The sequence below is a fragment of the Calypte anna genome, chromosome 15 (assembly GCF_003957555.1).
Source record: "Calypte anna isolate BGI_N300 chromosome 15, bCalAnn1_v1.p, whole genome shotgun sequence".
Lineage (NCBI taxonomy): Eukaryota > Metazoa > Chordata > Aves > Apodiformes > Trochilidae > Calypte > Calypte anna.
In genome coordinates, this window is record NC_044261.1 from 7,755,391 (window position 1) to 7,769,078 (window position 13,688).

The 13,688-nt window shown below is 41.1% G+C and overlaps 1 protein-coding gene across 1 annotated transcript in view; it reads left to right on the forward strand.

Annotated features, from left to right (window-relative positions):
• GALNT9 (polypeptide N-acetylgalactosaminyltransferase 9) overlaps nucleotides 1-13,688 on the forward strand; it is a 122,236-nt gene that overhangs the window by 51,570 nt on the left and 56,978 nt on the right. Inside the window, exons 5-6 of the mRNA XM_008502757.2 lie at nucleotides 287-484; nucleotides 9,325-9,442. Coding sequence (XP_008500979.1) covers nucleotides 287-484; nucleotides 9,325-9,442 — 316 coding nt within the window. The remainder of the gene's footprint in view (nucleotides 1-286; nucleotides 485-9,324; nucleotides 9,443-13,688) is intronic.

Sequence of the window (13,688 nt, forward strand, 5' to 3'; positions counted from 1 at the left end):
CTCCAGGCCTCAGAAAAAGTGCTTGGTAAAATTTTGTGCTGTTGTACACTGATATGACTTCATGAGGGCAATAATTCATGTGCCGTTGTTGTGTAAATTATTCCACACCAAGCCTCAGCCTCTTCAATGTATCTCAGTGACCTGCTTTGCATCCCACTCTGCCGTGTTCTGGGCTGCCATCTCCCTGGGTTACTGCTCTCAGCGTTAAGAGAATTTTGTTTTATCAGCCTGCAGAGTGGGATTACTGGATGGCTGTCAAACATTTTGCTGTTTTTCTTGTTCTCAGGGTAGAACCTGCACTTACCCGCATCAGAGAGGATCGAAAGCGAATCATCTTACCAGCTATTGACAACATCAAGTACAACACTTTTGAAGTGCAGCAGTATGCCAATGCAGCCCATGGCTACAACTGGGGCCTCTGGTGCATGTACATAATCCCACCCCAGGACTGGCTGGATAAAGGGGATGAGTCAGCTCCCATCAGGTAAATCTCCCACTTACTGTCATTATGGTACCGCCTGCAGAGGGGGAGTTGAAGGGAAGCAAAGCTCTGGGCTTTGTACAGGGAGAGGAAAATGAACGTGAAAACACATGAAAATGAACATGAAAAATGAACATGAAAAAAGCAGATGGCTCTACAAAGCTGGAGGTGTGTGTGTGGTGACTGTCAGAGCTGCCCCGCAGTGTACGTAGGAGTGCAGGTGCTCTAATTGTGAACATAAGATTTTAGTTCACCTTTGTGGCCCTTAGTAGGGTAGCAGGATCTTTTTCATCTGTGCTTCTGTTTTCCAGTGGACTCTGGGATGAGAAATAAGCCAGTGAAACATTGTTGAAATGAGAAGTGAAGCTATTTTGTATTAAAAAGTGGCTTCACTTTGGTCTGTATGCAGCACTCTTGGCCATTAGCCCAAACCTTCCCAGCAGCACTACCTGGAGGTGTATTTGCCTTGCCTTGTTGGAGAGTTGCTCTCTTTTTTTTTTTTTTTTTTTTTTTTCTCCAGAACTTTGCATATGTTCTGAGTTTTACCACTGGATTAATTTAAAAATGAAAACAGACCATGAAGCCAGACTGCCATTTTCTTTTTCTCTTAAGGGAACATTTTACCTTACAAAAATGGAATTTTCAAAGCAAATACTGTTCCAGTAACTGTGATAGTGTTTTTGAGAATTGTTACAGTGGGGAGAGAGGAGCTGATAAGAGATAAGCTTTCTATCCTTTTCATTTTAAAATTCCTTTACTCCTAGTAGAAGAGTTTCTTCAGTGCAGAAGCTTGCCCAACATCTATGCTGAGCAAATTGTACTATTGCTGCCAACAAGAGAAATAAATATATATAAAAAATAAGTTCAGATGTGTGCTTTAGGTTGCTCTGCCCCATTTTTGACATTTCTTAGGAAGGACAGAAATTACCACCTTAGAGTCATCTTCATTTTGTTGTATCTGAACTTCATCCTAAAGCTAAAATTCTATTGCATGATTCCAGTGTAGGCTCTGGCAGAGAAGCTGATGCTTCTCTGAACCCTTTCAGCACAGAGGTTGAGTTAAAAACCCCTGAGAAGTCTTCCCAAGCACTTCAGACAAAGCAGACAAAGAACAAACTGTTTGCAGTTCTAAGTGATCAGTTGGATGGGGCCATTTCACAGGATCCATCCCTTATACAGAGAGTAAAACTTCACATTTGAGCAAGTGTTGCAAGTTGCACTTAAGTTCATTCTCATGCCCTATGATGGCAAAACAGAGTTACACATCACCATTAACCTCATTTGCCACAGGACAGCACAGTCCTTCACCAGGGACCCTTGCTCAGCTTGAAACCACAATAAGCAGGGAAGTAATTACTTAGGAAATTAGTTTTCCTGAATAACATGCCCCGATCTTCTCACATTGTTTTAGAAGTGCAGGTGTGTTATATCTGTTTCACTCAGCCCAGAGAAATAGTTTCTTGATGGAGGAAAATTAATCAGCCAAAGCTTTCATTCCTGAAATCAGAGTTTCAGTCTTTTATTCCTGAAAGCTTTTGCACACTTCATTACTTCCAGCTTATATGTGAAATCACTGCATTAATTTTCACATGGGTCATTCTAATATTTGAGTATCTTCTGTTCTGGAGACAATGATCACTTATCAGACAAGACTGAAGTAAAAGCTTAAACCTTAGCAAGTTCCTAAGATGTGATTCACAGAGGTGGTACCTCAGGTGGTCTTTAAAGCTGCATCTGCAAATACTTCTGGAAATGCAACTACAGAACTTTTTAACAGAGAATAAGGAATTTTATCCTTGCTATGCAGAGATAAGAGTGGTTTTCAGAACCATAAAATTTTAAACCTTTATTTATCATGGTCTTTCCTCAGGTTTATGTTCAAGCTGTTGCTGGCATTATGCTGGTACTGAGCTGAACTGATACAGAAGTGATTAAGGTCCAAACTCAAGCACTGAGTAATGTTAAAATCTGACACACATAAGTAGCTGGCTCCTGAGAACAGTGATTTTATTCTGACCCTAAGTGAGGAAACCCTCCAGCTCAACAGTGCATAAACTGCCTGGAGATAGATGGGACAGGGAGCACGTGGAGGAGAGCACCCAACCCTCACTGACAGATACCAGGAGCACTAAAGTGTTCTGATTGCTTAAGTATGTCCCCTGCAAATCATGAATTATGTACTGTAAAATGCAGAGAATTCAATGTCTAACCTTACCTGTCTCCCTGGGAACACCTGGTTTGAAGGCAATGATCTGGGAGAGCAGAGCACACACTTTATAGCCACACTGCACTGCTTTCTGATGGGCCTCCAAAGCAGTGGCACCTGGATGAATTTGTTACAGCATTTGGCTGTGCTATTTTGTTATGTCTGGCTATAGAAATGCAATGTCATTTTTTGGCTTTTAAGTGATATGGCAAATATGTGAATAGAAATAATGAACTTGGATTCTTATGGATGGAGGATCAGGAAATCTGTACTTAGAACTGAGATTTGAAAGCTCCCATAATGGGAACTTCCTAGCTGTAAAACATGTAAGGTGTATTTTGAAAAGGTGGGGGGGAAAAAGATTTCTGAGGAAAGCTTTTCAGAAATCTCTGTTGGTTTGGTACAGATTTAGGGTTTATAACCAATTTTCCACAGCATGTATTTTACTGCAACTTTCTATTTCCAGTTTGCAAGGCATGCAGACTGGTTTGTGTTGGTGGTGTTGGGATCCATGTGTCTGTTCAGTGCATTTATAAGATTGCAGGACTGTTCATCAGCACCAAACCTGCAAGTTTGTTCAGTCCTGGCACTGTCCCTTTTAAGGCTTCCTTTGACACTGTTTTCAGCAAACACTGGGTTTGTTTTGTGTCTCTGTGTGTGTTTTGTGAAAGAAAAGGCTAATAACTAATAACCCCATGTCTGGTTCTGTGGTTGCTGTAGCTAAATACTTCCTCCCAGATCTCCAAAGGGATTAAAGATTTTTGGTGTTAAAAAAACGAGGATCAGAGCCTTGGCATTTCTGAAGTTTGCATTGTATGGACAAATATTGATCTGCAAAACTGGGTGAGACATTTAGAAAGCAGAGTCCAGTTCCTGTTTTCTTCTGGGATTATACAACAGATATGCTTACTTTTTTCTCAGAATTTTCCTATTTAAAGCTTCATCCTCTACATTCTTCAACACCACCAGTGGTGTGATCCTACTCAGAGCCTTGCTGGGAAGGAGCAGGAATTGTCCCTCAAGCCAGTGGGGCACTATATAAGCAGTCATGTCAAATGCACACCGTAAAATGTCACATCAGCTGTTGTGGTGCACATGACAAAGAGGATGTGTCCTTGAAGTGCCAACAAAAGTAAAGAAATAGCAAGAACAAAGTGTCAAATTTTCTAAAGATTTCTGATACAATTTAAAGTTGTCTCTTTTTTTTTTTCTTTTCCTTGTTAGCACTCTGAAATTCAGAACAATTGATGTTCCTCAAATCACCTTCAGCAGGCAATCCATTTTGCATGTTTGACATTTGAGATGTAAGATGTCTCTAATGTGAAAATGTAAATGAGGATTGTTATTTTGACACGCTGTGTCCATCACATCATCTTCCATTTGTGTTCCTCAGAACACACAGCCCAAGAACGTCTTATCATGTGGCAACAAACAGTGTAACAAAGCATCCTATTTCAGAGGCTTTCTAATGAATTTGCCTATTCATTGAAACAAGCTGGGGTTTTTTGGAACAGTAAGGAGGTTCTGGTACCCTGAGCTCTGGCTTGTCTGCTGTGATTGGGATGGACTTGCCCTGTGTTGGATTTCTTGAGCAGCAGCCACTAACATGAGAGTCATCAGTCAGCCTCACCCAGCCAAGCACTGCACAGCTTTCCATTTTATCTTCCTCCAGCAGCACTGGTGCATTTCCCTGGCACATATGTTCTCACTTACTGCCTTGATGTGCCATAGCTTGGTACCTGTAGGAATGTGGATGTACACACTGAACCAGGCACTCTGGGAAGCTTGTGTGTCTTGTTCATCAGGGGCTGAAATGGTTTGTGTGCTGCCCACCCCAGGCTGGGGGTGTGGGAGCTTCTCTTGTGCCAGTCAGGCCCCTCCTAGTCTGTCAGGGTGGTGCTGATGCAGCCACACTTTGGCTCTTTGCTGCTCTGAGAAGAAATCAGTCTGTGTTCCTGAGCTTAGGGCTCATCTGTAAAGGCTTTCAGGATAAACCATTCTGTCATGTAATACTAAAAGTGGTGACTTGATTGATTGATTATGGTCATCTCTCAGCTGCTGATTCACAGGAGTCTCTAACAGAGCAGTTTATTTTATATTTGTCCAGGTTCTGATGGGTATCCTGCTTCTTTCAAAAAATATACTTCTGTGGGGAACTGAAGAGTTATTCTACATCCCTATTGCCCTGTCTTTCTGCAGTAAGCACTCTGGCTTGCTTTTTTTCACATTTCCAACTGGGTTAACGAACCCTTCCCATCATTAAGGTTGTAATTTTTTTTCCTTTAGCTCCTGAGCAGCAAATCTGTCCTTGAGGTCTGTTCTCACAGCCTGGTAAAGAAGGCATGAGTTGTAAATCAAAGCAAATGCTTATGCAGGTACCATGCAGGTCTCCTGAATTGTGTGCCAGGCTAGGGGTGAGATGCTGCTTAGGAACCTGAACCACAGAAACATTCTGCTCTCTGCTTCCTCCCACTCCCCAGAGCATTACCCAGAGTAATGGCTCTCTCATATCTCCCTCGTTACAGCCATGCCATCAGGTAATTTCCACAAATTGACTATGCTGTATCTTTCTCCAGTGCAGAATCAATACCACTCTGTGCTGCATTGGAAGGTTTTAGCTGCAAAAGCTATTTTGCTGTATTTCCCACATGATCCCCCATGAGTGCTGCTGTTGGTTATAATTAAAGCTTATAACATCCTCAGTTGTGTCAAAGAATATTCCACAGATCAATTAAGTTTCCCAACACCTTTGAGGTGTCAGTACAAAATAGTGCACCTCTAATTGCTATTTTGTGATACTTTCCTTCTAAAAATGTCACTGTTTTACTAGAAAGTCCATCACTTAAGGAAAAAGGTCCTATTATATATAGCAGTATGGCTTAGGTTAATATATTTTATTCTGAAGCTGTGAAATGCAAGCACCTTCTCACTTGCTGCCCCTTGGCTAGTGAGCAGTGTTTCAGCTGTGTTAACACAGTTGTTTTTGCTCATATATCCAGTACTGACTTTCAAGGGAAGTCTTTGCAGCACTGTGGCTGATATGCTGGAGGTTTAGGTACTGGAAAAAACCTACTTCAAGCTGCTGAAGTCTCTTTCAGACTTTTGCTCACTCTTATGGGGTGTACTTCACAAAAACTGTGCCCAAAACTCTGATTGAACTTGATAGAACTGCTGACAGTTCAACATTGTGTTGGCAGGCAAGTTCTGCCATGGTGTCAGGGCAGAGCCACAGGGTTTTCAGCTCAGCTTCTGGGATTGTAGCTTTGCTGCTGTGCAGAAGGGCAGGGGCTGCAGGCAGCCAGTTCAGGTAGAGAAAAGCACTGACAGTGGCATTTTTTACATGATTCTCTGAAAAGCTGGATATGGTCACTTCTGCCATTGTGCTGCTATTGTTGTTTATTCCTGAAAACATTTTCTTTCCTGAATAAGCCCTGAAATCTGTATTTTGATCTACCTAATGAGAAGAAAACAAAATAGAAGAGAGAAAAGGATTTGCAAATGCAGTCCTTGGTGGCATTAGTCTGTGAGTGATGATTATGTAGTTGCATCTAAAATGTTTTTCCCACCCCCATTCAATTAACAAGTCAGTCTTTTAATGGACAGAACTGACAATTGCAAAAATCCATCCCTGAGAGAGAGAGAGATTTCAGCACCTGAGAACATTCTGCAAAGCCTGGAGGTTCCATTTCTCATTAGGAAGGAGAAATGTCCTCGTGGGAGCATCCCACCACTGTAAAGAGCTGCCTCCAGAGGATTTTTTGGTGGAACTGGAAAGAGAACGAGTCTAAAAGCAGCAGTGAAGCCTGTGTTGATTAACTTTAAATACATAAAAACAAAAAATAAGGAAGCAGCTTGCATTCTTCCCCCTACCTCCTCCCCTTTTTAATCACAGTCAACACTTAAATACATAAACTTTCCCTTAAAGGCTTATTTCATTTCAGAGCTCCTGAATTCCCTTCCCTTGGTCATGTCCTTTCTTTATTTCACTTTCCACTTTATTCCTTGGTAGCCTAAAAAATATGGTTTTCAGCAATGTGGGATGTATACAGGATATGTCTGGTCCTGTGTAAATAACTCTCAGCCTTCTTAGGCAAGTCTGTCCAGGCATGGCTCCAGGAACCATGAACAGGAAGATGCATTTTACCAAATAACTTGAATTTATAAATGTCATCCACCTTGCAAAGGTCCTGATGTTTAGAATCCATCAACAGAAGATGGATGTGCCCAGACAGGAGTACCCAGGCCCATACATGCATGGTTTTCAGAGAGCTCTGAGACCACTTCTGACTAGAGACTGATCCAACAGAATGTCCTCACAAATAACAGCACCAAACAGAGAAGTCCTGGAGTATTTTCCACACACCAAAGGAGAACTGGGGTGTGTGTGGGAGAGGTCTGGGCACTGAGGATGTTGTTGATGACCCTGCTGCAGATTCCTCACAGGGTTTTTGACATCTGGCCTCAGGTTCCTTCAGTCTTTTTGACTGAATGGGTGCAGGGACCTGGCTTAGAGCCCCACTTCACTCCAAAGGTGTCTGTGGAAGCTGAATGTTTGCCTTTGTAAACACCACTGAATCTTGTCCCCACAGCTCATGGTCCAGGGGATGCATCTCTCTCTAAGAGTGGAACACAAGAGTTAAGCTTCAACTTCTTTGTCAGCACTGTTCAAATGTGTTCCTGTTAACAGCTGCCTTTTGTAAATATGCAGAGAAAACATGACAGGGATAGTGTGCACTGCAGCCTGGGCTTGTAATGATCTGAGAGGTTGCAATGGCTTTCAAACTGAGAAAAAGTGCAAGGGAGATATGCTGAAGTGGTACCAGTAATGTGAGTGCTACAGCAGAGCCCATTAAGGGTAAATAATAGCAACATATCAGCAAATGAACCTTTTCAAGGGTACCAAATAGCTCCTGCCATAGGCTGGGCTGTGTTCTGCAATGCTGGGATATGCATTAGGCCCAGGAGCAAAGAATTGTTTTATCTCACTATATCTTGGCCATTTGTTTGAAGCCTTTTTAACCTCCTGCTGCAGAAATAGTGAACTGCTGATGAGAAAAAGGACCTCATGTGAAAACACCATTCCAGCAGCCACCTGCTGCTACTGGGGGGATCCATCAATACATAGGTAAAAAAAAATGCTCATTTTCCCAGCCAGGGCAATTTTTCACATCTATATGAAAGTGCCTCATTAATATGTTTCTCAAGTGTCATGACCAAATACCTTGTGAATAGCTTTCTGTAGAAGTTGAAGCAACATGCAGGTATCTGGGACAAAAAGAGACTTTATAATGACAGTATAATATTAGTCCATTACAAAAGACACTTCTTAAAATTGTTTTTAGACCTTTTTAGTTATCTTTGTTTCTATAGAAGGTTTTCATGGTGTAGATATATAAGCTTGTCCATACGTAGAGCATTCCCTATTAAAAAATAGAAAATTGGCATAAACTTGAATTTTTCTGATGTCTTTTTCACAATAGCACTGTCAGGGATGATGTTATATCTGCCAGATGGTTCAAAATTGCTTCCTTTCCAATGGAACAGGGAACATGGTTCATTCTTCTAGATCAGCTCCAAAAGAGTTTGGTTTCTCCAACAATTTTATAGTTTCCCTGGCTCAGCAGTCTGGTTTGTCAGGATCCCATTAAATGAGGTGGGGACACACATCTGCCTCCAGGGCCTGGGCACATCTGTAGACCAGGATGCAAAATGACTACTCATGATCAAAGCAGGTATTTTGCAATCTGCAACTGAAACATGGAGCTGCAGGCTCTTGGTTTTCCAACTTTAAGTTAGTCAAGTTTTAATCTTTAAGCAGGTTGGTTTGGTTGCAGTAGCCAAACCCAGCTCCTAGACTGGATTTTAAAGCAGCAGCTGTTGTGATCGGTGCAGAGATGTAGAGAAAGTGCTGACAAATGGGAATGTCACCAGCTTGTATTGCACTGAGTTAATGCTTGTGTTCATTTGATAAATGATCTCAAATTCTGTTGTCATGTAGTGCTGTTCAGTGACAGGTTTTGTAAAGAAGAGTAGAACCAATTCTAGTTGTAAAGACACTGATGCTCTGAGGAGTGAAGTGTTTTATCTGCAATCACCCAGTTGGACAGTGGCAGATCTGAGGGCAGAATCTTTTAATCTGAAAATATTTCCTTTTCTAAAGTCTCACCTCAGCAAACATAGAAATGTTAATGGAACAGCTTCACCAAGGCTGAAATTTATCTGCTAGAGCTGACGCCAGAAGTCCCTTGCCAGACTTCACATCATGGTTGATCCATAACTCTTGACATGCTCTTACTTCCAATAGGGACATTGCTCATTTCTGACAAAGCTTGTGGGATTTTGCTTTAGGTATTAGTCTTCCAATAAAGTGTTGCCTCGTTCTTGTGCTACTCTGTATGGTGTTGAACTTAAGCTTCAGCACAGACCTGGTGTCTGTAAAGCAAAGGAAAACCCACCTGATGCTTCACTTCCATGCATGGGGTACTTCACATCTCAAGTGTCACAGAGAGCTGGTCCAGGTGTGGCTGGCAGTGTGCTGGGTATTTGGTATTTGTTTCATCTGTGTAAATTAGTTATGAGGTGGGTTCTGTTGTAGCTAATAAATGACTTTTTTTCTTGCTTTAATTTCTCTGTGCAGGACACCAGCTATGATTGGATGTTCCTTTGTAGTGGACCGAGAGTATTTTGGTGAGATTGGCTTGCTTGACCCTGGTATGGAGGTCTATGGAGGAGAAAACATTGAATTAGGCATGAGGGTGAGTAACAAAGGAGAGAATTTGTGCCATGTCCATTTGCAAAAAAAGTCAGGGAGGCTGTGGGCCAACTGGATTGCTGTCTGACTGATGGGTTACTACACAGAAGTAATTGATATTGCAACACTGTCTAGAACTGACAGAACCAGTATATGAGTGTTTCTGGCCTTACAGGCCCTGAGAATACTGATAACAGTCAGAAATATGGTTTATTGGTTCATTCTGTCAGTGTCTGAGCCCGATGAGACAGCTTTTCCCCTTTCCCATAAGCTCTGCTTGTGCAAACAGCTACACTGAGTCTTCCTGTGTTCATTGCACCTGGATGATGTGTGCTTGTGGCCTGGCAGATGCAGTACCAACAGAAAACCAAGGCTCTGGTGTTTTAAAGCTTTAAGGGCCATCTTTAAAGAGTAAGATCTACAGGGTACAGGTGTCCAATGCTGTTTGATAGGTCAGTGAAAAGTTTGAGCAGATGACTTTGGTACAGCATGAGCCCACCATGTGCTCCTGGACCTGTAGGAAGTTTGAGATACTTGTGGTCCTTTGCCCTTATTCTCAAGGTGGTGCTAGCCAAAAAGTCCTTCTGAGGTCCAAAGAACATGTCTTTGCTCAGCACTTGAAAATGAGGCCACTTAATGTTGCATGAACACAGTTTCCTCATTATAAAGCTGTCTGCTTAATTATTTTCCCCTTACTCTGTATTTCCTGCTTCACAGTAACACGTCCCTGGTGCATGTAATGTGCTCATTAAAGCATATATTCTGCTCATGGTGAAACTCTAAACATCAAATTAGTCCATTTTTTATATGACTCCTTTGTTCTAAAATGGCTACAAACTCCTTCACACCAGTGGACTGAGAAAGAAGGTCATTGCAGCAAGTTGATTTTCCCATCTGGGTGTGTATTTATTATTCCAGCATTGCAAGAGGGACGGGGTTTGTAATGGGACTCTCTGAATACACTGCTTATACTTGAAGGTTCAGAATCCACCCAGGGAACAGAAAAACTGCTACCACAAATCATCCAATTTTCCTTAAGAGGGTCAGGCTATTACCAGGATTGGGTGAGCTTTCCTTTATCATTGTGCAAGGCTTTGACCTGTTTGAAACTTTTTCCACATGACTGCTCCCAGAATTGATTGAACGCCCTGGCAAAACTCTGGCTTAGCTGATGAATAATCCTCCAAAGAAATCTGAAAGCTGTTGCTCTTCCTTAGAGGAGAAGAATTTGCTGAGCACGATTAGGGCTCCTGGTAAACACAGGAAAAAGGTTTTAATAGGATTAGGAAATGGCACTTGCTTGAAGAGACAAGGATTTGAAGTGAGTGAGGACAGATTTTCAGGGGTAGGGAACCTGTTAAAGTCTGCAAAAACCTAGGATCTAGAAAGCAGCTCTTATTCTTTGTGGGGTTTTGTTGGGGTTTTTTTGGTTGTTTGCTTGGTGTTGGTTTGCAAGTTGTTTTTTGTTTGTAAGTTGTTTTTTGTTTGTTTATTTTGGGATTTTTTTTCCCTATAAATAATTAACCCTACTGCTTGAAAAAGGCTTTATAAAAGTACAGATGCATGAATGAGTTCATTCTGAAATGAATGAAAACTGGATGTCCATAGCATGGATCTGTTACTCCATGTTTTCAACCTGGATCTAGGATAGGAAGTAAGGATCAAGGATGGTTAAATAATACACAGTGTCTGCCTCCTCATTTGCAAGTCCTAGGCATGATTCCCTACTGGGTGTCTTTCAGAGCTGTCAGAAACCAACAGCATGAAAATGCACAGGATCTTTCTCACTTTCCTTTAGGATATCTATAAAATCACTACGAATTTACAAAGTTGGATTATTTATTTATTTGTTTGGATTTTTTTTAATTTTTTAAAGTTCAGAATCTCCAAGTAAATTGTAAAAAATCATCCCTTTCCCAAGGCCTGGTGCACAAACCCCTGGAGGCAACATCCCCTACACCTGTGCAAAGGGATGCTTTTGCCCACGTGTGACCCTGCTTGTATGGAGCAATGAGAGACTGAAAATGAAAGGAAAAAAAATAATGAATGAGTAAAAAGCAAGAACTTACATAAAAATAAATACTAAAATTGTAGCAGACATTTGGCTGAAAACAGTCCCTATTTAAAATACCTGCAACAATAATCCTTTAAACTTTTTTACAAATTACCATCATGTTGCTGCTAAAAGAAAAGGGATTAGGTTTAGAGTGTTTGAATTAGATTACATTGCATCTAATGAACCCTTATTTAAATTGATTTAATAAAGTGAAATAGGGAAAGCCAGTAAAACTAATGAGTTGATTTGAGAGGATACTGTTTGATAACCTTGCTAATCCCCCTTAAATCTATTGCTTATTAAAAAAATCATCATCTTGGTTGTTCCACCTTTTGGCTTTTCCCTTTTTAAAGCTCCATAGATGAAAATATTTAAATAATTGACCTCAGAGATACTTTTTTTTTTTTTCTTATTATTGAGTAAGCAGAACATAAACTGACTAGCACTACCATGTCTATTGAAAGACTCTCCAGGTTTTTTTTTAACTCATTATTTTTTATGTAAACTTCATACTGGTTAGAGCTGTGGCATTCCCCTAACAGAGTAACTTTGTAGTGAAGCCAATGTCTGTCTGGCAAGATTCTGAGAAAATGCAACAGCTGTTCTGGGAAATAAAAGGGAGCTGGACATGATTGCAGGCCTGTGATAGGAAGGAAATGGATGGAAACTTATATAATGTCATCTTGTACTATATTTTTCAAAGATGACAGTTTTGCCACAAGAAGGATAAATAGAGCACTGAGTTCTGATGGGGACAAGTGGTCCTATTTTCTTAGTATTCACCAACCAGTCTGGGAGCACCTAAAAGCTGATTTTAGCCAGGAATTTACAAAGTTAAATTGTGTCTGACTCCTGTGTGGATGAGGTGCCCTTCACAAGCACCCAGAGCTTGGCTTGTTGGCTGCATCCACACCACTGCTCAGCATCCTTGGATTCAGTGAGCAGTAGATATCCCTCCTGGCACCGTGGTTCAGATCTCCTTTTCCCAACCTGGAGGCAGAGATGAAGGAAAATAATGGTTCCTTCTCCTGCAGCAAAGGTGTGGGTGTGTCTGTGCCTAAATTCAGGAAAGATCATGTTCATCTTTGCTGCTCCTTGACATCAAATGGTGTCTCTGAGCTGTAGAACAGAGATTTGTCTCAATAATAAGAGCAATTCAAGCAATAGTTGTATGTTGAGGAAGACAGAGTTCTCTTTAAGTGAGAGTCTCATATTATGACCCTGTGAGAAGCTGTATGGTTTGCAAGCATCATAGAAGTTCCCTTCCTAGTGGGAGCTACAGCCACACAATTATTTAGAAAGGAATCATATAAACTTTAAGAGCCTAGTTTATGATTTGACCTAGTAGAAGCAGTTTATGATGCATCTTTTTATAGTGAGTCATTAATCATTGCACTAAGGATCTCTTTCTTCCTCTGGTGCTCCAGTGATAAGGTGAATGAATTGCTGTTCATTTTATTTTGTACCCATCAGCTGTAATGGAGAGTGGGAAGAGATCAAGCATTTATTTATTTTAAAGGATGCTCCAGTACAAATTAAATTCTGCTTCCACCATTAAGAAACCAAACAAATTAAATAAAAATACATTGCCACATTGACAACTGAAATCAAAACTTTTTCTCTTATATGTCCAGCAGCACCTGGCCATACTCTTTTATTCTCAATAGCACTATGATATAGCTTGAAGGAAGGAATCTCCATCAGCTGATGAATTCTTGGAGCTGCTAAGGGTTTTTTGAATAAAAAAACCAAACACCACTGCCCCCAAACTAATGATTTACTCAATCTGAAATACCTTAAACGTTCTGTTTAGGATGTCCTGGCCAGGGAAATCAATTAGAGATGTCCCTAGGTATAAGTGTGACAAACTAACTCTCTGGTGAAGTCAAATGATGGCTTAGCTCTCCAGCAGAGCTTAGCTGGATGCTTAAGCTTTGTTGTGACCTTTGCTCATACAGATGTGTCCCAGGAACCTGGCCAGTTTTTGGCAATGGCACAGCCTTGGGATGCCTGGAAACAGCATAAAAGATCATTTGCTCTCTCTGCATTGCTCCTGGTGGCCAAGCTGCCCAGCTAAAATCAAGCATGAATTATAAAAGTGCAGTCCCACCTCTAAAAGTCTTTCTTGCACAAGCAAATCATTATACTTTCCAAACTTCTGCTATGTGGCCTGGTTTTACTTGCTTTAAAAACA